Below are 12,944 nucleotides of genomic sequence, written 5' to 3'. Positions count from 1 at the left end.
ACTGTAGGCGAGGTTGAGCCAAGCTTGGGAATAGCTGTCGGCTGATTCAGTTTACAGATAAGAAACCTAATGAATCATGATAATTAAGGAGAACCTGGCATTTTGAAATAGAAATTTCCAGACCAGCACCAGTAAAGAGAGAGAAAGCCACTGCTGTGTCTACAGAATACATTTTTACATGAAGATCTTTTGATATGGTCCTAATTATGGACCACGTTTCTGACCAGATTTTGATCCCAGCATTTCCCTTTTCACTGTATGGGGATGATAGACCACAGACACGGCACAGAAATCAGACCTCAAGTGCAGAGAATCGATAACTAATGATGATCATGGTGGTAGTAGTAGTCCTATTATAAAGAAGATTTGCCTACATGCATGTTTTAAAGGGGTGGCAGGGGGGTTGAGATGCTCTTTATCTTTTTGTGAAAAAAGTTAGACCTTCAATAAAAAAAATTCAATTTAAAAAATAAAGAAGTTTGGCCTATGCAAATATTTATTTAAGAAAATTTGAAGGTTACAATGACAATGTAAGTGATAACTATGATCAGATGACAATGCGTAATAAGGTAAAATTAAAAAAGCAAAAATTCCACTGTTTTGGATTTGGATTTGTGCAGTGGTCCACCCCTCTGTCAATCACGTGACTTCCCAGCGGAGATCTGATTGAATCACAGTCTGAGCTCCCACAGTGTGAACAGAAAACTAGTAGAATTTTGAATTCAGCTTTTGTATCATTATATATAGGTTGTCATTATATGTAGATTATACATAGTTTTCCATTGTATGTAGATAAAGGATAGAGCGCCACAGTCAATTCTGGTCATGCAACATTGCTGGATCATTTGTGGATCACTATAACATCATACCTCCATGTTTTCCTGTGGAGGGACAAAGTTGAAGATTAATTCCTGTAACTGTCACATAACTGTTTGTCCCATAGAGAGAATCCTGCGGTGATTGACACAATCAAAATTGTGCAAAAGTGATTTTTTTCTTGCTTTCTTTTTATTCTTCGTTAACATTAAATTGCTGCTGTAGGCTTCTCATAGCATCTTCCTCTGTGACGTGCTTCCAATCTTCTGAAAACTGAGCCACTTCTGCTGTATACGCATCTGCAAACTTCCTATTAAACTCTCTGAACACATACTTCCAGTAGTGACAGGAGTCATTAACATCGGGCTGAATGTCCCAGTCTGGATAGATTGTTCGGTACTCCTTGTACGGGTGATTTATACCATCTGTATCTGTATTGCAGAACAACCTTTCCGAGTTTACATCTAACGAGCATGTGGAGGTTATTAGGCCCCCGCCTTTTTGCCATGAACATTTTGCCAACCCTTTGGGACGGTGGAAGGATGCAAAGTGCTCCTTATGTTCACTTCCTCCTGCCTCACAGGGGACTTTGCAAAATGGGCATTTTTTACCACATCCAAAAACTTTCTTGAACAATTCATTTTGAGGTTTGAGCACAACCCCTGAGAGGACTGAATCAAAACTTAAAGAATTAAACTCTTCTCTAATATGTTCCTTTGTTTCTTCAAGAAATACTTCAATGTCACTGGAGAACTGGCCAATATCAGCCTTGTTGTGAAAAACAATCATTCGGGTTACATTTTGTGGAATCACCAAGTCCTTCTCTAAAAATTGGCAGATAGTTTTTAAAAAACTAGCAATGTTTTTACTCTGAAGGGTCCTTGACTCGTGAAGAGCAAGTTCGGTTTTCTTGATGATAGAACACAGAATGTTGAGATGTAAATCTTCTAGGTCTTTGGAACCCTCGTACTTGACTTTCAAGTCTTCATATGCCCATGTTTTAACAAACTGTTCATAAGAATTGATGTATTTAACATACTTGCTAAAATCCTTTTCCTGAAGTAACTTCTTAAGCACAGAATGCTGGAAGACACTTCGACTACCATATACTCTGGCATTGTCACCATTTAGGAAATGGTTAACTATGTCTTTGCCAAGGTGTTGGTAGATGTATGCATTTAGTGCAGGCTTTAAACCAAGGTCACAGAATTCTTTGGCTCGATGTTGAGATTCATCTTTTTGTTGGAAGATATTTGTAAAGATGAGAAAATAGTGAGGTTTTAATTTTTCAAGGCACAGAAATGGGTCGTTCTCTTCAATGAATTGATCATGCATCCTTTGAAAGATTTCTACTGAATTCCCTATGATCTTCAGCTTTATGTCCAGCTCAAAATAAGATGTTGTGTGAAGCTTTGAAATATGGGCGTCGGTCAGTGACCCATTAATGATATTTAGCAATTCCCAGGTGTACGTTTCATCATAGTCTTCTTTTTTGCTTGTCTTCTCTTCTACAAAATCGCTGCACTTTTGCATCAATGAGATTGCAAGATCTTGCAAATCGTGGTAGCATTCATGTTTCATTGTTGAGTTATGGTCCACATTGCAGACTTCGAAATATTTTTCATTCATTTCAAAGTAATATCCTTTATAGTCTACCAAAGCTTTGATACTAAGTAGCTTTTGGTTTATGAAGCCTCCTTTAGTACCCATATCCTGCTTCAGCTGCTGAAGCATTTCTTGGTTGATGTTTCGTTTTGTCATCCGATACCTTGACAACTCTGAGGAAGACGCGTTCCACATTACTTCAAATTCAACCTTAAGATTTTCATCTGTCAGAGGACTCTTTTCCTTTCTGCATTTCTCTAGAAGACTTGTGACTTTTTCTTCCAGTTTTTTCTGGTACGTTCCTTGGATATTTTGTATTTCATATTTCCCTTTCTGGATTCTTAGGGCATCTTCAAGCTTGTTGGATGCATAATGCTTTAGGTCTCGGCTAAGACATGTCACATCTAAACGGAAATTTTCTCTGTAGCCTTCAATCAGGTGCACATTTTCTGATTTGCGTTCGTAGTAGCTTTGCAGCATGTCTTGCATAGTGCATTCACCTTTCTGCACAATGTTCTCTAGATCAGTTTTAAAAGTAGTACATATGTCATCATTCCTTTTATCAAGTGGAATATTTTTAACAGTCGTTTCAGCTTTAATGATCCAATCATGGACTTCTTTACGAAAATTCCAATCCCACTGAGAGTACTTTATGCACAATTTGTTATAAGCATCAGCCACAATGCTGTTTCTGAAACTGAAGATGAAGTTTTCATGTTTAACAGCACTCCACAAAGTTTTTATCCAGTCAAGGAATTCCCATACATGTCGTGCATTGCTGCCCAATTTATGTTCCTTGATATGTCTAAGCAAATACATCTTTAGATTGTTAACCATCTCACTGTAGCCAGAGCTTACTGTGGCCATGGGTGGGATACCCTGCCACAAGCCAGGAATATACCAGTTGTGTTCTTTCAGATCATACATCATTATGTCACTAAAGTTGACTTTACCTTTTTTCTCCATTTTTGCTGCTAACTGTGTGATATCATTGAGTTGTTCCAAGAATCGTTTTCTGTCTCTCATGTTCTTGTCATGGGCCTACACATCGCTCACATTCTGATGGACAAACTGACAGTTGGGTTTTCTTCCTACATCTTTCATCCGTAGAAATGCATGGACCACTATCTGTAAAATATCTTTCATTTCTGCTGTATTTTCCATGGACATGTTGACTATGGTGATGTCACTCAACCCAATCACTAATGTGGCCAACTCATTATCATGTTCATAACTGTCGTCAAGTGAAACCAATTCTGGAGCTTTCAACCCTTCGGTGTCAATCACTAGAATAAATTCACAACCAAGTTCTCCCTGGATGTTCTCCTTCACTTTAATAAGGGTCATAAAGGCTCCTCGTGTGCATCGCCCACTGGCCACAGGGAACTGTAGACCAAACATGGTGTTCAGAAGGGTGGACTTCCCTGTACTCTGCACCCCCAGCACAGTTATCACTCTCATCCTACATTGTCCTCCAGTCTTCTTATCCAGCTCAGTCAGAACCTCAGTTATCCACTCTAAGGGAATGTTGGAGGCATCTCCATCAATCAGCTCCAATGGGAAACCATCTAGAAAAAGTTCTGCAGCTATTCCTGGGAGATAACTGAATTTTCCCTGATGTATTCTCTCATTCTTCAGCATAAAAAATTCAGCAGCATAAAGTTGACCCAACTCCCTCACGAAGTGATCAGTTCCCAAGGTGCTATCACATAGTTTCTGATCTAACTGCTTTAACTCCTCATGATTCATAGATGATAAGCTCATACAAAGGTCTTCGTATTGATGTCGTAAGTCAGATAGGTTTTTTCTAGCAATTGGATCAAGTTTATATTTCATCCACTTTATAAAATACCTTCTACCTCTCCGCGACATCTTAGTTACTGCACATATGAATTTCATCATGCCTTCTGGAAGTTCGTGCTCATGATGCTCCTTGCTCAAGCGAGACTTATAATTGTTTAGATCTTCCAGTCCTTGCTTCTTCATTCTGCACTGTTCTTTTTCTAGCACAGTTAATCTTTTCCAGGGATCTCCCTGTAACTTCAGTGTTTGTTTCTTATATTCCACAACCTCTTTGATTCCACTGGTGATTTCCATAGCTAGCTGTTTAGCCGTTGTACATTCCTCAAAACTCTCATCCACTTTGAACCCAAAATCACAAGCTGTTTCTGAGATACTCTCCAGATTTTCTATAGGGGGGGAATTTTCTAAGCAATTTGTCATGACATATTTTATCTTGCTGACAAGTCGTGCATTGTTAACAGCAGCACCTTTTATAATTATATTTTTACTGTCAATTTTGAGAACTGGAAATAGCATTTTTAAGAATTTTTGACAGTCCCACTCTCCTGGCTTTGCAGCATCCATAATAAAGTAGTACTTTGTGTCATTGCTATTGCATCTGGATAACAGTTTGAAATGTTCTTCGTCAAGACTTTCAATAAATATAAATACCGCTATCGATATCTGTGCTAGAAAACTGAACTGTGGCCAGTGGGTCTGAAGGTCTCCACGCAGATTGTTCACTGCAATTGGTTTCGGGAAGATGTCTGAATTCTTACTGCCAATGGGAAAATACCAGGCTGTCTCTACTAACCCTTCTGAAATTTCTCGATCTATATTTCCACATTCCATCTCCCTGTGGACAAAAAAAGTGTTCTGTTGATCCGCCATTTTGAGAACATCATTTAGTATCTTAGACTTTGACATCTTTTGTTTCCCTAGTCTGACAAAAGAGAAGACAGGCATTGATATGTTCACCAATCTATCTTCTTCGAACCCTTTAGAGTCTGCTAAGGCTTGTGGTCTCCACTTCTTCACAATGTCTCTCATTGCCCATAACATAAAGGTGCATAATGGACCAGCAATGTCAGGAAGCAGCAGAGGAACAGCAAATTGGCACATTGACATCTTGGTTATAATTTCTTGTTGGAGAAAGCGGTCAGAACAATGCAGGAGAAGACAGAGGACATCCGAAGGGTGGAGAGCATCTAAATCCTGAAATTCACAGTCAGTATAAGGCTCTTGCAGATCGTCAAAGTCCTTTTGCATAACTTGTGTGCTCCTTGCTGTACTATTTAGCATCATAATCTTATTTAGGAAAGTCATGGGGATATCTTCGAGTGTCAGAGGGTCGGGTAAATTTAAATGATCTGATCCAATATCTAGGACATTTCCTACTGTGAGTTTTGAGGTTTCATGATAGCTCATCATTTCAAACAAGATATGTCTTCTTTCTGAAAAAAAGGAGACTTCAATTATTGTTTAGTTTACTTTATGAGGAGCATCAATTGTAGACTGTGGGAAAATTTGTTTGACGTCAAACAGAGTTTCATGTAAATCAATAGAAAGTTACAAATTCTCATTTCGACAAAGTGGACATAGTATATTGTTTAAAGAAAATGTGGCACCAGTTAAAATCAGATAATAATACATCTCCTTTTTTCTAACCAGTTTTTATTTTCTGGTTGTAAATTTTTTATTTCCTGAACATGATTATGGTGGCGGCCATCTTGAAACATGATTTTGGGGGCGGCCATTTTGCATGAGCTGTTCTTAACAGCATTTAGAAAGCATTAGAAAATTGCTTTATAACAGCTCCATGGTCCGTAGACGCAATGGTCAAGAGGGGACCTCATTGACTTCTATGGGAGAGTTTTCTAGGCTCAGTGACCTGTGCAGAGGTCATTGTGTAGGGAGATTGAGTAGATAAGCTTTGACGGTCACCTATTGTGAATGGTGGATTCTGTCTTATCTGTACACAGAGGTGATATCTCCTCATCATTACAGGCAGGCTTAAGTTCCCTTTACATGGGACGATGTACAAGAAGATTGTCGGGAAGGAAGCGTTCTGCTGATCGGTAGTGGAGGAGACCACTGCATTTACACCAGAGTATGTGGAGGAGCGATCGCTAATGTCATCGCTCTTCCCCATACTGACTCGTCTCCTGGCAGAAGATCATGTTTACACAGCACAATCTGCCACCAGGAAACAAGGATTTTTTTGTGCACTAACAATCCAATTACCCGATGAACTAGCGTTTTGCTCGTTCATCTGGTAATCAGCAGTGCATTTACACCGCCAGATCATCGCTAACGAGCATTACTATGAACACTCGTTAGCAATGATCTGTTCAATTCTTGGCCCGTGTAAAGGGCCCTTCCATATAACTGCAGTAAAGATATCTGTACAGACCAAGAAGTGGCGCCAATTATTAGGCTTAGTGACCAGTGGGAAAACTGCAGGAATGTATGGTTTTTGTTTAAATATATATATTGACATGGAAAATTTAATATAACATCCCCCAAAATTCTTTAAAAATATGTTAAACATAAAAACGTGATTTAAACAATAGGTCATTTTTTGAGGATACATTCCCTTTAATTACTAACCGTCCCACTACTGGGTCCTCAGCCTATACAAGATGACACAAGACGGGGGTTACTGGTGCCCACAGAAGAGCGGCCGTGAGGAAGGATGTGGAGGAGAGCCGAGAAGAGGTGTGATTATGGTGTGTGCTTGGCAGGTAGAGAGTAGAGCAAGGAAACAGAACTGTGTGCAGAGCCTGCGGCAGTGGAGTGCCTGGTGGACAGAGAGAAAGAACAAACAGCAGGTGGCGCTATACAGATACACGTCATTGAATGACTCAGTGTTTACACTACATTTTTAATTATATGTAAATATAAAAGATACAGGTGCTGGTTTGAAAACTGCTGAAAATATACAGTAGGACAACTCCTTTAATAAAGGACATCCTCTTGCATGGGGAAGAAGATGTAAACCTGCTGTGAAGGGAGAGGAGATATTGTGGTGACTTCTGAAAGGATGAAGGAGGGACAACTAGATGGACCCTACAACATGTATTCCAAGAGTAGGAAGTGTGAGGAAGGGCCCGGAGGAGGCCGGGAGCAGACAGTATGTGCTCCCCTTCTCAGGCATTCAGCTTAAATGCCTCCAGAACAGATCCCCGTGTGTCCTCTGCTACCATCACACAGAGAGAGGGAAGATTTTGAAGGATTTGCAAGGCTACAGCGAGAGAGAAAGAGTCAGCAAGGTAACCAGCATAAAGACTTGGCTTCTGCAAAGGGGAAACAAGTTAAGGCACCCTACGCATCCCAGATTAGTGGATTCAAGAGTTACAACATTTTAGTCAGCAAGGTGATCAGCTACAGCATTTCAGACCCTGCTGGTGAGTGCGTGCATGAGTGCATCCATGTATGTGGGAGTGAGGTCATGTATGTGGTGACTGCGTGCATGAGTGCGTCCATGTATGTGGGAGTAAGTTCATGTATGTGGTGACTGCGTGCATGAGTGTGTCCATGTATTTGGTACCTACGTGCATGAGTGCGTCCATGTATGTGGTGACTGCATGCATGAGTGAGTCCATGTATGTGGTGAGTGCAGCATGAGTGCATCCATGTATGTGGTGAGTGCAGCATGAGTGCATCCATGTATGTGGTGAGTGTGTGCATGTCTGTGGTGAGTGTGTGCATGAGTCCATGTCTGTGGTGAGTGTGTGCATGAGTGTGTCCATGTTTATGGTGAGTGCATCCATGTATGTTGTGACTGCATGCATAAGTGCGTCCATGTATGTGGTGAGTGTGTGCATATCTGTGGTGAGTGTGTGCATGAGTCCATGTCTGTGGTGAGTGTGTGCATGAGTGTGTCCATGTTTATGGTGAGTGCATCCATGTATGTTGTGACTGCATGCATAAGTGCGTCCATGTATGTGGTGAGTGTGTGCATATCTGTGGTGAGTGTGTGCATGAGTCCATGTCTGTGGTGAGTGTGTGCATGAGTGTGTCCATGTTTATGGTGAGTGCATCCATGTATGTTGTGACTGCATGCATAAGTGCGTCCATGTATGTGGTGAGTGTGTGCATATCTGTGGTGAGTGTGTGCATGAGTCCATGTCTGTGGTGAGTGTGTGCATGAGTGTGTCCATGTTTATGGTGAGTGCATCCATGTATGTTGTGACTGCATGCATAAGTGCGTCCATGTATGTGGTGAGTGCAGCATGAGTGCATCCATGTATGTGGTGAGTGTGTGTGCATGAGTGTGTCCATGTATGTGGTAAGTGCGTGCATGTATGTGGTGACTGCAGCATGAGTGCATCCATGTACAGTATGTGGTAAGTGCGTGCATGTCTGTGGTGAGTGTGTGCATGAGTGTGTCCATGTATGTGGTGACTGCAGCATGAGTAAGTCCATGTATGTGGTGAGTGCGTCCATGTATGTGGTGAGTGCGTCCATGTATGTGGTGACTGCAGCATGAGTAAGTCCATGTATGTGGTGAGTGCGTGCATGAGTGTATCCATGAAGTGGAGGGGGGCATACAAAAATTTGCTGTGGAGCCCAGTCAGTTCTAGCTATACCCCTGCCCACCAGTGCATGTAGATGTAAATGCCTGAGCTACTCATAGCATGCTACCCTGGTGGACCTGGCAGATTTATTGTAATACATGGATGGTCCACTGATTAAAGTGGGGTTGGGTCCTGCTGCCAGGATACGGTCATCATAAGCTCACCACTGGGGCATGAGGGTAGACACACCAGTCCATCAAAACCAGTGAGCAAGCACAATAGGATGAACTATATAATGACTATCAGGGCCATGCATAGAAATGGAAGGACAGTCGGGGGCAGCTGCAGCCTCTTGGCACAGGCAGTGACTTGGTTTTATATAATGGTCACCTCCAGCTGATGTCACCTTTGCACTTTCTGTCTTTATAACCTCAATGATGACATCACATGCTGCAACGGTAGAACAGAATTCATTGTGAAATACTCACTGTTGTACAAGAATTTTTTAAGGCTACACAATCCTGGAAACCTCTGGATCATGTTCTCCAGATGATCGAGGAACCTCTGGCAGGCCTCTTCTCCCTTCTGAAGAATCAGGTCTATCACAAAGAACGCTTTCTCTCTCGGGTTGACAGCTTTATACAGATCTGTGTACTCCATGTACGTTATGAGCTGAAGAGAGTCCACCTCGTCCACAAAGCCCTCCACGTTCTCTTCAAATACTTCTGTGAATGTGTGTTTAAGGTGGTAAATGGTCCTCCATGCTTTCCTGAGAGACGCCATGATGGACTTTAGTCTGGAAGCAAATATAAATATTAGTTCTTTGGAAACGTTTGGCAATGATGACGATAAGCCTCAGACGTTATGGCTGATACAGTATCTTTAAGGAACACCTTCATTTCCTGTTGATCGGATCCATCATTGTCTGATGAGAGGTTGTGGGGCATGGATTACCCAAGGGGCTGGGGTTCAACAATCTTTGTGCACTACCTCCAGCAGAGTATTAAGGAGAGATGGGGTGCACTGAGGTAAGTGAGCCGAGCGCTCACTACAGGAGGAATACTACAAGACTGACTCCAAACTTTATAAATAACGTATAAACCAGAATATCCTGATAATTACCCCGAAAAGATGGAGAATTATCCAACCACTTAGAAGGAGAGCAGAAAACCGCTATCACTGACAGACTTTATACATATCTCGCATGGCGGAACAAAAAGCATCCAAAAATTACTAAATGCTTGGAGAATCTCACTATGAGGAGAACCATTACACCTGTTGCCAGGGGACCCAGCCTTACCACCCATAGCAACCAATCACAGCACAGCTTTCATATTTCCAGAGCTAAATATGAAATGAAAGCGGCACTGTGATTGGCTCATATGGGTAACATGACCACTCAGCATATCCAACCGCAGCAGAAAGCGCGAAACCGTGGTTATCACTGTGTTATCTGTGGTGTTACATAGGACTGCAGGTAACATCTGCTGCATTATGTATACTCCGAGAGTTATTACTGTGTTATCTGTGCTGTTACATAGGACTGCAGGTGACATCTACTACATTATCTGTATTCAGTTATCACTGCATTATCTGTGGTGTTACATAGGACTGCAGGTGACATCTACTACATTATCTGTACTCAGAGTTATCACTGTGTTATCTGTGGAGTTACATAGGACTGCAGGCGACATCTACTACATTATCTGTACTCAGAGAGTTATCACTGTTATTTATTGTGTTACATAGGACTGCAGGTGACATCTAATACATTATCTGTACTCAGAGAGTTATCACTGTGTTATCTGTTGTGTTACATAGGACTGCAGGTGACATCTACTACATTATCTGTACTCAGAGAGTTATCACTGTGTTATCTGTGGTGTTACATAGGACTGCAGGTGACATGCAATACATTATCTGTACTCAAAGTTATCACTGTGTTATCTGTGGTGTTACATAGGACTGCAGGTAACATCTGCTACATTATGTATACTCCGAGAGTTATCACTGTGCTATCTGTGCTGTTACATAGGACTGCAGGTGACATCTACCACATTATCTGTACTCAGAGAGTTATCACTGTGTTATCGGTGGTGTTACATAGGACTGCAGGTGACATCTACTACATTATCTGTACTCAGAGAGTTATCACTGTGCTATCTGTGGTGTTACATAGGACTGCAGGTGACATCTACTACATTATCTGTACTCAGAGAGTTATCACTGTGTTATCGGTGGTGTTACATAGGACTGCAGGTGACATCTACTACATTATCTGTGCTCAGAGAGTTATTACTGTGTTATCTGTGGTGTTACATAGGACTGCAGGTGACATTTATGATATTATGACTCACACATTACACAGTTCTGTCACACATTTGTCTCTTCTACATCTGGATTTATAGACCCTCCGTGAATCTTGTGTAGCCCTAGTTGGGGGGGGGGGGGGTAGGAGTAATACCCCCCCCCCCCCCACAGCAGACTCTGGCGCTGACCTGTGTGTATAATGAATGGAAGAGTGGGGACAGAGGTGACGTATATCAGGGCCCCCACCCAGGTCAGAGCCTCTGTACCACAGGGAGGATCTCTTCCTGGGACTTACCTGTGGAGTGTGGTTAGTAGCCTTAGCGAGGATTACTCTACTAATCTCACAGTCTGAAGAAGACATATAGACACCACATAAGGATATAAGGGTCAGACTGATAATAGTACATACCTGCAGTGCACTGAGAGCACAGCAGTACTACAACAACCAGGAATCCTGCAAGATATAAAAACATAGAAAGAGTCCTGTGCACGATACCTGCAGACAACAGAAGAGATGGTCCAGGGGCCCCTGTGGATGACTGTAGATCCAGGATTCTTCCAGGAGATGACAGACAGCCGATCAGGAGATGACGATGACGATGATGAAAGGATTTCTTCCAGGCCTGACTACCCTAACACTGAGTCCTTGACCTGACAACTAATCTACCAGTGCATCCGGGCCTCTAACTCTCTAGGTGGCCGTCGGAAGCCTAACCTGTCACTACCCTGAGCTATATACCGATCCCTAACTGCAATCACTAGGGAGTTGTAAAGATTACACGTGGCACTTGCCTTAGACCCCAGAGACATGAGATGTCTCCTCACTCCGCTCTGTCCCTCATTGTGTAGAACTTCCACTCGGCCTCTGCTGCTCCTCTGTCCTGCCTTTCAGGAGAAGTCTTCTGTCTGACGTCCAGATTCTTCTTTCACTTTCACATTACATTATGGACATTAGAGGGTGTGTGGCGGTATTCCTAAGGTGCGGCTACATGTTTGTCCTGCCACCCTGCCTCCCACAGCTGTGGTGACTTGAAGGTCTGGAGACATAAACTAAGATACTCAGGGTTCATTTACTGTTCCTCCAAGTCTGTGTATTTCCCCTGCGGTGACCCCCACCCCACCCTGGTTATAGCGAGCAATGTCTTCGGGGTGATTTCTATGTAGACGCTGCCTTGATCCTTCCTGGGAGAAGAACTAGCGATACGGAGGACGTCTCTCATATCTGGACGTCTCTCCCCATATCTGTAGGTTTATTATAAGTTCACATAATGGAGAACAGATGAGGAACTTTAAAGGGACGGGTCATGTCTGTCTCCTTAATTGAACACGAGTATATAGTCGATAGATGACAGCGTGGCGGGGGGGGGGTGTATCATGACTGCAGTCTCAATAAGAAGCACCATTGGCGACCATTGTGAGGTACGGGCTTCTTAAAGGCGTTATCCCATGACTAATGTAAAAAATGAAAACCAGACATCATATATAACATGACAACCTCTTTCTAAGCCCTGCACCTCCCATGGATCCAGAGAGCTCCCCATAGATTTATATCAAGCTGACAGCTCAGGGGGCGTGTCCTTTCTACTGCAGTAAGGGGGCGTGTCCCTGCTCTCCCTATCACAGCTCAGGAGGCAGCTGAAAGATGAAACTGAGCATGTGCGGCCATCACAGTGAGCAGGTCAAAGAAATAAGGAATACAAACAGCAGGTGGCGCTATACAGATGCACTTTATTGAATAACTCAGTGGGTATGCAAAATTTTTAATTACGTACAATTACAAAAGTATTCAGATGCAGGTGCTGGTTTCAAAACTGTAGAATATTTTTTTGTGGGAGAACCTCTTTAATAATTTTGGTGCATCCCCTGGAGGTCCTTGTGCAAAAGACTAAATCTGCACAGGACAGGTTTCAG

General features: G+C 42.3%; 1 protein-coding gene across 1 annotated transcript; it reads right to left on the bottom strand.

Moving 5' to 3' along the window:
• Positions 1–487: 487 nt before the first annotated feature.
• On the bottom strand, positions 488–11,951 carry LOC122944492 (interferon-induced very large GTPase 1-like). Its single transcript, XM_044302834.1, is given in 3 exon segments — positions 488–5,657; positions 9,212–9,519; positions 11,530–11,951. Coding segments are annotated over 2 exon segments (4,944 nt in total). The 5' UTR covers positions 9,507–9,519; positions 11,530–11,951; the 3' UTR covers positions 488–1,008.
• Between the last annotated feature and the right edge of the window lie 993 nt (positions 11,952–12,944).

Source organism: Bufo gargarizans, chromosome 8 (genome assembly GCF_014858855.1).
Source record: "Bufo gargarizans isolate SCDJY-AF-19 chromosome 8, ASM1485885v1, whole genome shotgun sequence".
Lineage (NCBI taxonomy): Eukaryota > Metazoa > Chordata > Amphibia > Anura > Bufonidae > Bufo > Bufo gargarizans.
The sequence above is the reverse complement of the archived record's forward strand: the minus strand, read 5'-3'. Positions and strand labels throughout refer to the sequence as shown.